General features: G+C 31.4%; 1 protein-coding gene across 1 annotated transcript; it reads left to right on the top strand.

Moving 5' to 3' along the window:
* Positions 1–4,548: 4,548 nt before the first annotated feature.
* LOC106666051 lies at positions 4,549–11,065 on the top strand. Its single transcript, XM_024227743.1, has 9 exons — positions 4,549–4,658; positions 7,741–7,845; positions 8,609–8,713; positions 8,860–8,946; positions 9,007–9,084; positions 9,392–9,472; positions 10,055–10,147; positions 10,328–10,470; positions 10,536–11,065. The coding sequence occupies exons 1-9, from the start codon at positions 4,598–4,600 to the stop codon at positions 10,647–10,649; spliced, it is 867 nt and encodes a 288-aa protein (XP_024083511.1). The 5' UTR covers positions 4,549–4,597; the 3' UTR covers positions 10,650–11,065.
* The last annotated feature ends 674 nt before the right edge of the window (positions 11,066–11,739 follow it).

Genomic DNA, 11,739 nt, shown 5'->3' with positions numbered 1-11,739 from the left:
TTTTTCGCATCAAATTAACCCTTTCTTTAAAGCTTTAAAAAAATAACTTCGGAAATGGTTCGAAATGTAAGTTCAAATGTAAAATTCCTGCATTTGAAAAACAAAGGATCTTACAAGACCATATGAAAAGTAATTACAATTAAACTTAAAACATTTCAAAATAAACAATTATTTTAATTTAGGAATAATTGTTTTAATATAAAATTTGTTCTTATCAAAAATACCTCATGAAAATGAAAGAAACCACATGATTCTTCCATTAATTTCTGATTTTTTAAAATATAAAATTATTATTTTATGGACCAATTCTTTCATATTTTCATTAACAAATAGATATATTCGTAAATAAATCTCAAATAAACAGAAGGATAATTTGGTTTTATATTTAATTTTATACAATCTTAGTTGTAATTAATTTTCAAATTCAATTTTATTTTACGTTTATATTTCATATCCACTCCTAAATTTTTTAATACTTAAAATAAAGCGTTAATTTGATGTTAAAAAGATTAATTGAAATTTAATAAAGTTAATTTTTGTTTAAAAGGTTAATTTGAAATAATATTTGAAATTAAAAATGGTTAATTTGAAGTTATAAAGGGTTTTGGAAATTAAAAATGTTTAATTTGGGGGGTTAATTTATATTTAACGTTTTAAAGAAAGTTAATTTGAAATTACAGTGTTTTGAAAATTAAAAAGGATAATTGAAAGTTAAAAAGGGTTAATTTGAAGTTACAAAATGTACATTACAAATTTAAAATTTTATTTGAAATAAAAAAGATTAATTTGACGTTTAAACAGATTAATTAAAAAAACTAAAAAAATTAATAATTTGAAGTGGATAAATTCGACGGAAAAAGATATATTTTAATTTAATTTATTTTTTATTGCAATTAATTTTCTTATGGACTTCGAAAAACCAAATTTATTTTATATTTAAAAAAAATTAAATTTTAATTTTTAAGCATATATTTTACACTAACCTACTGATTTTAATGCTCAAGTAAAGGGTTAATTTGAAATTTTTGAAAAATTAATTTAATTTGAAATTAAAAACGGTTGATTTTAAGTTAGAAGGGTTTTGAAAATTAACAAAAGGTTAATTTAAAGTTAAACACGGATAATTTGAAATTAAAAATGGTTAATTTGGTGCAAATTAACCATTTCTTGTACAAAATTAGCCCTTTTTAATTTCAAATTATCCATGTTTAATTTAAAATTAACCTATAGATGTTTTGATTTAAAGACTAATAAAATAAAAGTTAAAAAAACAGAAGGCCTAAACTAAAATATTCTTTACTGCTTCTCTTGGTTACTCGACCTTCTTTTGTGGATAGTTTTATTTTTATGATCAGGCGTTGAAATACAATGATCCAGTGAACGGGACGGGTTCTTCTTTCAGAAGGAAAAAAAGGACCAACGAAAGTACCATGGTACTCCTACGTTTTTGCCGATTGTCAACTTTTACTTTCCAAAGAGCAGGAATCGGTTTTTTTCTCTCTCTCTGTCCCTGAATAATAAATAAAATATCCAACAGGAAATAATGGTTTTATCTAATGATGGTCTTCAGAGCGGACCCAAAGCCTTGATTCGACCCAACCGGTCCAAAGGTGCATAACGATTATTTTGCTCTATAAACCGACGAGGGGGAGAATTCTCTTAAGATCGCTATCCGTCAAGACAATTGAAGATCCTTCACCTATTTTGAACAACAACAATGCGGGGGGTTTGGAAACAACGATAACATTCTGATAATGCGATTTATATTTATATATAAATTAAATATTGACGGATGCCAATTATGTTTATTATCGGCTTTTAATGACAATACGGACCTTGGCTATCTGAAACCCTTGTTTTTGTAAAAATGTTTCTACCGAATTAAAGTAGTTTATGCGTCTTCTATGCGAATGTCTCCCTGATAACCATAACCATAATCATGATACGATTTACTATCGGAAGTATCGGTCTATTTCAACCGACCGCAATGGTGTAAATTGGTCTAAAGTCCTAGAAAAAAATCATTTGAGTTTCACGGTCCACCTGCTATCCGGAACTCGTGCTGTTTTTTTTATTCTTTTCTGTCGAATTAGAGGTTAAATCGAAATTACCAATACAAGAACACAATTCACAAAAATCGAAGAAAATGCGACTGCAATCATTGTTTTATTAAAAACTGTAGTAAACCGATAGACTAAAATGTATAAAAGCCACTGCTCGTGGAGAAAAATCAAGAATTATATCGTCAATTCATAGGCAACACGTGACTTACACATGTCCTTATTTCCTACTTTTCTCCCTTCTCACCCGCTTTTTTTTAAATGAATCTGAAAAAGGCATTAATATTTTCTGCGAGATCTGTGATGGTTGGGGCTGATTTCTCCAACTGCTGCAAATTAGAAGCAAAAAAGGAAAGCTCAGTGAGACGTGGATCAAAAGACGACGAGGAGTTTTGAATTTGTTGCAAGATGGGCTAAGGGAGCAAACTGTGTCCTGTTTTTAATTTTTTTTAACATGTCAACATACTCAGAGAGTCTCGCAGTTTGCGACTTGTAGTGTAGGTGGTGTGTCGTACATTGAAGTTAACCTTCACAACCTCAACGAATTTTAAAACTTCGTCGTGCTTCCAGCTACCCAGTATTTAAGCAGTTATTACCTAACCATGATTGATGTTTATTGTTTACTAGATTAGCATTTCGTCGACACGGGTTATAACTAGCCTAGATGTAATCCTTAAAGTTTCATGGTTCAACCTGGTCGAATTAGAGGTTAAAACAAATTGCTAATACAGGAAAACCTTCGCGAAAGTCGAAATATTGACTTCCTCATGTTTTCCTTCTACAAACCATGTGGTATAGGACATGTTGGTGGATGTCCACAAAACTTGAATAGTATAAATGTTAAAACTGTAAGATTGCCTAGATGCGGTTGTGATGTCATGATTCAGGTGCCATCGTATTGGAATCATGAAGGTCCAGCTTAGGACTGATAAATAGTATTCCCATTGTGTCATCGGTACTTTTATCACAAGAAATAAATTCAGTTTTATTTGCCCTGAGTCACGAGTTTTTCCCCAGTGCGAAAAAACGGTGTCGCATACTCGGAAACGTTCGTGACAAAAGAACGCGGAAAGGCCGGCTTGAGACAGTGAAAAATTGAAAAACCGACTCGATCTTTTTACATTTTCTATTTGAATGATCTAACGCGGCATCACGCTTTATTCAAGATCAGTTTCTTGTTGATAGATTTAAAAAAAAAAAATCGAAATTCGAGTACTAATCGAGGGAGGAAAAGTTCCGATTGGAGTTCAATGGTGGGGAGGTTAGTTAGAAAGGCCCCGTGTCCTCGCCTTGAAGTAATTTTCTCATGGAAGTAAGAGACGAAGGGAAAAAGTACAGGAACTTCATATTTGCTTAAGTATTAGGAACAGGCGACGGTTTGTCCCAGAGCACAAGTACACAAATACGAAAAATCAGTCGCAAATGANAAGAGTGAAAGAGAGAAAGAAAGAGAGAGAGAAAAAGAAAAGAGAGAGAGGGAAAAAGAAAGAAAAAGAGAGAGAAAGAGAAAGAGTGAAAGAGAGAAAGAAAGAGAGAGAGAGAGAAAGGGAGAGAGAGAGAGAGAGAGAGAGAGAGAGAGAGAGAGAGAGAGAGAGAATTGTATATTTTAGGATGACGGTGATACCTGGAAAATTTCGTTATTGGATCTGCCAAGGTTGTCGTTACAGACTTTCAACGGCTTTGTTTGCACTTAAACGATTCGAGTAATTTTTTCAATAATAAAAGAACCGTAAATATTTGTGACTATATATTCTAACCAGTAGCTTCGTTTGACTGACATCCTAATGAAAATTTAAGGCCCTTCAGGTGACCAAAACAATAATCGGTAACATAACAATAAACATGATCGGTAAAAAGCGACATTCTTTCTTATATGATTCCATGTTGAAAGAATGAAAAAATGATAAAGAAAGAGAAAGATGGGGAGGGAGGGGGAGAGAGAAAGAGAAAGAGAGAGAGGGTGAGGGAGAGAGAGAGAGAGTGTGAGAGAGAGTGAGAGAGAACTGACTGAGGGAAATACGAAAAAAACTGTAAGAGAGAGTACGAGGAGAGGAAATGGAGGATGAAAGAATAAAGAAGGTAGTAAGAGAAGGAAATAGTGAAAGAGAGAGAGAGTGAGAGGAGAGAAAGTGGGTGACGGAGAGGGTGATCAGATGACCAAACTAATTAAGTTTACACCGTAATGGAAAGAAGGCATTTTTTTCTAATATGATTCCATGTTGAAAAATTTGTCCTGTCAATAATAAAAGATTTTTCGTTTTTAAAAGTTGAAAAATGAATAAAATCTAAGCTAAAATCCATTTCAATTCTCAACATTGTCAAACGCTTAAAACCAAATTCACCACGTACAATTTGCGCGTTGATTATTTGTTTTGAATAATCTTTCTCGAGAATTTTATCGCCGTCTCACCGGCCCGCCGGGAAAGGCCGATGTTCTTGTCGTATAATCCTCAAATTCGGCATGTTTCCTTGGGACTGTAAATATTTTTCTCGACGCAGATTAGGGCCAGGCCCTCTGGGACAATTTTCTGTCGGCCATGGAGACGGAAGGAGACGAAGGAGGCTTAAATTCTCACGATACAAATAATACAACACGAGGTATAAAAATTTCATCATAATCAACTTAAATCCAGTTGCCATTTTATAATTTCAATTGATGTCCATTTCCGTAAAAAGAACTGCGAAAATTAAGAATTACAGGAGAAAATTGACTATCCACAAAATCCTCCGACCATTCATCCTAAATTTATTATAAAAAAATGATATTTTTAAATATTATTTTTTTAAAGAAAATAATTGGTCAAAATTTTTGTTAAAGTTGAAAAATTGAGAATTAACCGGTAACTATGATTCATATATTATTATGATCATAGTCAATGTAAGAGAGCAACACTTGTCCAAATTATAAAATATTTCATGTTTTATAAAGCTTTTATGCTCAATTAAAGCTAGATTATCGATTATATTATATATTAATTAAAAATTCCATCATAATAAACTAAAAGCCAGTTACCATTTTTTAATTTCAATTGATGTCCATTTCGATAAAAATGAACTGTGAAAATTGACTATCCACAAATCCTCCGACCATTCAGCCTAAATTTCATTTAAAAAAATATTTTTAAATAATATTTTTTTAAAAGAAAATAATTAATCAAATTTTTTGTTTAAGTTGAAAAATTGAGAATTAACCAGTAATTATGATCATACATTAATGTGCCCATACTCAATATAAGAGAGCAGCACTTGTCCAAATTATAAAAAATCAGATTTTAAAAAGCCTTTAAAGTTTTAGAGCTTTTATGCTTAACTAGAGCTAGATTACCTGTAATAAAAACAATACGAAAATTAAGCTGGATATAACTGAATTCTGTATTAATGAATAATATTAAATATATTTCAATAAAACATTACACTTATTAAATCAGGCATAACCTCAAGTGGTAGATTCATAATCTTATTAAATAAATATTTCTTCTTTAAAATCTTGTATTAATTATGCTGTACATTTATAAAAACAACAATTAAGTCATGTATTACATAAGATTTCTGAAGTCAAGAACATGATCTTTTGACAGTCATTGGAATCGCCTCCAATGAAAATGACTCCAAAAGGAAGTAACCAGATGTAATTTTATGTGAAATACAAATAAAAATATGTGCCCGGATTGATTGATTGAATATAGGCTCAATTTTACACATATGTGCACACATATACATGTACAGAATCTAACCTATGGCTTCTCACAATTAGCTGCGAGTGAAACTCTGGTGTTTTGTGGCAATCTGACATCCCTATCATCGTTGAAGTGCTCCTAAGGCTGTCAACAAAAATTTCTGCCCTTAATGAATGCACTTTTAACTGTAACACTCATTCTTATACGCATGCTTTTTATTTTCAGACAGCTTAAGCAGAGCGGTGGATTTGATATTCCTCCATTACCTTTTACACTTATTAATAACCCATCTAATTGAGAGGAAATGGATTACTTAATGTTCTACGAATGACACTCTTGTACAACACATTCACACTTATAAATATTATAAATATATTCTTATGAAACAACACAGAATAAATCTATCATCATACTTGTTAAAATCTACATATACAGAAATACCTAAGTTTCTTCCAAAAATCTGAATAGCTGGATCCAAGGATTTGTTTGGTCGTCGTAGTCGAGCACAATTTTTGTTTCTGGTGACATTCCTACTCGCTCTTTATATTGAGCTATTACACTCTTCCATTAAGTGTGACTCATTGAGCAACCTCTTTCTGCATGCCGGACACTTAAGTTTTTTTGGGTCAATCGTGTATGGCCGATTCTTAGTCGGGTTAGGATGATCCTCCTGTGGTTTAGACTCTATTGAGGGGACACCTATCAACACTATATGTAATTTCAAAAAATATGTAAAAACTGAAACAAAAGATAATAAATAAACTTATAATGAATTAACTTTTAAAGAAAGTACAACTCTCATTCTTTTTAAAAATATAACCTAAAAGTTTAAATTATCTAATAGACACTATAAAAGTTAGGTCATTAATGATCATTTTGTTCTGCCAATCCTTGCTGTATTGACAGGCAAACAGAATGAATGTAGATAGAGCAAAATGGCCGGTAATGACCAAATTACACCCCTCAGACTTCACAGTAAAATCTCAAAATAGAAAAAGTTCATTTTTTAGTATTCAAAATCACAGGAAACAATTGTGGAAATCTAGGTGAGGTAATTATTTAAGCTTCTTTCTCCATCATTGTTAAGTATGTGTTGACAGCTTTAAGCTGTCTGGGCCATTTTCCCTTGGTAGAGTTGGTACGATTCTGCCCCGGCTTGACCTCTTCTTTAGGTGGTAGAGGGCATAATTTCCATCAAATCTTGCCTACATAAAGAAAAGAGTTTCTTTGCTTTTCTTTTTGAGAGATTTATGTATCTCTTAGCCTGCCTCATACCTGGTGCATTCATCCAGTGCTTGACTTTTTCTTTTGCAAGCCATTTTTCCATCTCCATGGAACACTCCTGTGCACTGGACAGAAAGTTGAATTGCATGGAGCTTTGAGGGGGGGGAAAGGTTTTGCTAGTGTAGCTTCTTTATCCTTTACACCTACTTACCATCTTCACCCCTTCTTGAACTTTGGGATTTCCTTTTTTTCCAAAGATCTCTTGGAATGGTTTGTCAAATTTGAGTTCCTTTCATTTTGTCAAGTACCATTATAGTTATTTCATTTTTATTTTATTTCTCTCCAGAATTTTGGGATGGTTAGACAATATCCAAATATTGTTGATGGTCAGTAAGATGGTATGTCATTGAAGTACAATACAGCAAATTTCAATATTGACAATAGCAAACACTGAGAAATTATTAAAACTTAATCCACTGCTTTTGAGAATGTCAATACACCTGGTTTACAATATTTTCCAAAATTGAGAATTAGACAGTACAACCACTTTGGCAAGGCAAGTATCATACAAAAAGGAGTATGTGAGTAGAGGCACCGAGGTGTTTGGTTAGTTTTGCAGGAAAAATGGCACTAGTGATGAATCGTCTCAGTATTATTTTTGAACTTAAAAAAAGCTGTAAAACCAATCATCTCAAGCATTGTTAACAATACAAAAATAAATATAAACTTTTTATCTTTTATGCAAGTTGAACTTGAGTTAATGGGCATTTTCTCCACAGAATCCCAGCCCAAAGGAGGAAGTGGACATGCAACCAGGGAGTCAAAAAATGAAACACATGCTAATTCGTCTCCTACAGATAATTTTAATGAAAATGCGAATATAAGTAAGTAAGAGGAAATGCAAGAGAGTGAGTTAGATATGTTGACAGGAGGGAGATAAGAGAAAAAGTGAACAAAAAGATAGATATTTAGAGAATGAAAGGGAGGTGGAGTATAACCAGATAGAAAGAAAAAGAGCAAATACTGAGAGAAACAGAGGGATTAGATGTAGAAAACAAGAAGAAAGGGAGTATAATAGAGAGAAAAACTATTGAGTATGAAAGAATAAGGACGATAGAAAGATGAGAAAGAGATAGAGAGAATGAAAGTGAATAAATAGGAGCAAGGAGAGAAAGAGAGTGAGAGAGAGAGAGAGAGAGATAGAGAGTGAGAGAAAGAGATTGAAAATAAAATATTTGCATCAATGTTTTTAAAATATAACATTAGTTTAAAAGTTTATGAAATTTACCATAATTTATATTAAATTCACTAATTTCGTGGTCTGCTTGACCAATTAATACATTACAATTAATTAAGGTTTTTAGTTGAGATGAAAAAAAGTTAATGGCACGAGCTGGATTCGAACCCACGATCTTCGGCTAGATACGCCGCTGCAGCGGGATTCGAACCCATGATCTTCGGCTAGATACGCCGCTGCTCTACCACTTAAGCTATCATGACATCGTGAGGTATCGCATATCTAGCCGAAGATCGTGGGTTCGAATCCTGCTCGTGCCATTAACTTTTTTTCATCTCAACTAAAAACCTTAATTACTTGTAATAATTTATATTAGCAATTAGATTAGTTTATGAATCTTTTCTGATCAGATGTACAACCGGTTTTGACGAGGAGCAATTCCACTATGGAGCCGTACAACGACAGCCAATACAACGCGTCTCTTCTGGAAAATATTTTTGAAAATGCAAATAGAGGTAAGAGAAAACTAGAAACAATAGAATATTTAAAAAAAATATTGAACTTGACTATTGTTTTTTCTTTGTATGTTAAAATATAAGAGAAAAACATATAATGCTTAAAATGTCGCTTATTTTTTTAAAAGTTCACTTTTTATGTGCAGACGTGCCACAATTGAAATCGGATTCGAGCAAGGAGTCAAATGACGACCAAACTAGTACTTCACCTCCCTCAGAAAATAGCAGATCAGGTATAAAGAAATTAAATTTTAATATAAATATGCGATGTTACTTTTTCTTTCTTTTCACAGAAGTGAGTAATGACTGGGCCAGGAACCGTTCAATTTTGGAGAGATTTTTAAATCCACCTAGCAAAGGCTATGTTGAGGGTAAGTAAGACAATCTCTTTTTGATATTTACCACCTGATAGCTCTATCAATAATAAATATATTAAAAAAAGCATTAAATAAAAAATTATTTAAATGGGCTTGACCGGGCGATTAATGTTGAAAATTCTTGGAACTATTTAAACTTGAATTAAATTTGATGCAACTGCAGTACGAGGAACTTGGGTAAAAAATGTTTTTAAAAAGTTCTTGCATGCATAACATAGTTGAACAAAATATTGTTGTAATTAATTTCGTTAATTTATGACAATTTTTAATTTTTGTAATACGTTGTTTATTCCTTCAACAGAACCGCAGCCGATTGTTATAATCAAATCAAATTATAAACGACAGGGTTACTCAGCTCAACATTCACCAATTAAAATACCAGGTAATAAATGACTCCAACTTCTCATTAAAAAAAAAAAAAAGTTAAACAATGGGCTCTGTGTCATGATGGCTAACTTCCAAAAAAATAAATAAATAAAATATAAAAATATTTTTATGTTAAGCTTAAATAAAATTTATGGGCTCTTATCTCATCAAAAGTATAACCCGCAAGTCAGTAAGATTTAACCTTTGATATTATAGACATTTATTATAATTAACCTCTTATTATATCAATAAAAAAGCCAGTAGGGTAAAAGAATAAAATAAATTATAATAATAATAATTAAAAATGAGAGCATATTGAAGTAAATGCCCAAATATTGGATAAAATAAAAATGGCTGACAATATGATGAGCACCAAGGGGCTGCATCAAAATAAATAAAACGCACAAATGAAAAATAAATGGTGGGTTATTGTGAGGTGAGATGAAAGAACACTTAAATTTGATAGAATGTGCTTGAAGAAATCCATAACAGGTTCATCAGCATGCAGACTAAATAAAGAAATCTCAAAAGAAAATTTTTTATTATATTAAATTTTTGAAAAGTATGAGTAATATAATTAATGTTTTTTGATCCTCAGAAGCAAAGAAGAACTTTGGTTTCAACCGAAATCCTTTTTTAAGATACAATAACAAATATTTTAACTCACCTCCTCTTGAAGATAGAATACCAGGTAATAAAACAATTATTTTGTACATTTTTAACAATGGATGTTTTAATAGCTTATGTGATATAGAAATATTGACGGTGTGTAGTGAGTTTTAACCAAAAATTACCAATGTCATCTAGGATAATTTTTGTTTCAAATGTATTTAAAAATTTATTCTAACTTTGGATTTTGTTGTCGTTCAAGTCGGTCGTTATCAGAGGACATCGATCCCGGAAGGCCCTCCAGGCTACGTTCCATGCGTGATGCCGAAAATGCCTCCACCGTCTTATGGTGCTGTGTCTTCAGGGGAGAATGAAGTCAGACCTGGGATGTGTCCAGCATGTAAAGTGCGTAGAGACAAAAGAAAAAAAAAACCTGCAATAACAAACCTCAAATTACGATTTTTTTCCAGATTGGGTTGTTAAAAGAGGAGTACTCATACGCAACGCTTTTCTGCTTCTGCTGTTACCCATTTTCTTGTGGGAGGTACAAAAAATGCGAAAACTGTGGTGCGTACTTTCAGTAAATTTTCCTCCCAAATGTTAAATAATATATTGTTGTTGTTATCAATTTGTTTTGTTGCTACTAATGTTATTAATATTTGTTATTGTTACTATTTTATTAGGCTTTTTATATTTAAGAGACATTCTTCTAGAATGTATTATATTAGCAAGTATGGCTGCAAGGTAATGATTATTATATAATAATCCTTTCCAGGCAAGCCTCAGTTCATTGATCTCATCTTATATCATATTTTAAAAAAAGTTATTGATCAATTTAAAAAAAAATCATGTATATAATTAAGAATTGTTAATTTTGATTTAGGATATAAATTGTGTATTTTACAATAGATTAACTTATTTATAAACCCATCTTAAGCGAAGGCAAGTCTTTCATGTATTTTATTATTTAAAAAAAAAAGTGAATACGATTATAAAATTATAGAATGCTTTTATTTCAAAACAAAGGGATTCATGCTATATTGAAGTTAACAACTTTAAACAAATTTAAATTGGAATGAATACTACCCAATAAACACACACACAAGTAATTTTTGAAAAATTGAAATTATTTAATTAAAAAAAAAGGCAAACATGCTTTGCCAAAATTTACATGAAACATCAAATAAATTTTTAAATCAACACACATACTAGTCATTTAATTTTGAATTATAAAAACAGTTTTAATAGATAAATAAAGAAGTATACAAGTTATATATTGGTTCAGATTAAAAAAAAAAGAAAAACTGATTAATTAAACACAAATAAAAAATCAAATTACTCGACAGTCGGGCCTTGTAATTTCATTGAGAAATTATAATAAAAAAAAAAATAAGAAGAAAATAAATGAAACTACTACCATCAAAAAGTAGATACGAGCCCAAAAACTAACTTTGGACATTGCGGCGTCCGATATTTCATTGAGAAAATAACGAATTACGGAATGAAAACCAATTAAGGACTAATACTTACTCATTTTAGGCATATTTTGAATGAAATATTACGGCGATAAAATGTAAAAAAACGAATAAAAATAAAACCTAGGCATAATCTCTCATTAGGCGACCGTAGCGCCTTGTATACCAGTGAGAAATAATTAAAAGAAGCAATTGTGAT

This window comes from Cimex lectularius, unplaced genomic scaffold, assembly GCF_000648675.2.
Source record: "Cimex lectularius strain Harlan isolate CLEC.00 unplaced genomic scaffold, Clec_2.1 scaffold109, whole genome shotgun sequence".
Taxonomy (NCBI): Eukaryota; Metazoa; Arthropoda; class Insecta; order Hemiptera; family Cimicidae; genus Cimex; species Cimex lectularius.
The sequence above is the reverse complement of the archived record's forward strand: the minus strand, read 5'-3'. Positions and strand labels throughout refer to the sequence as shown.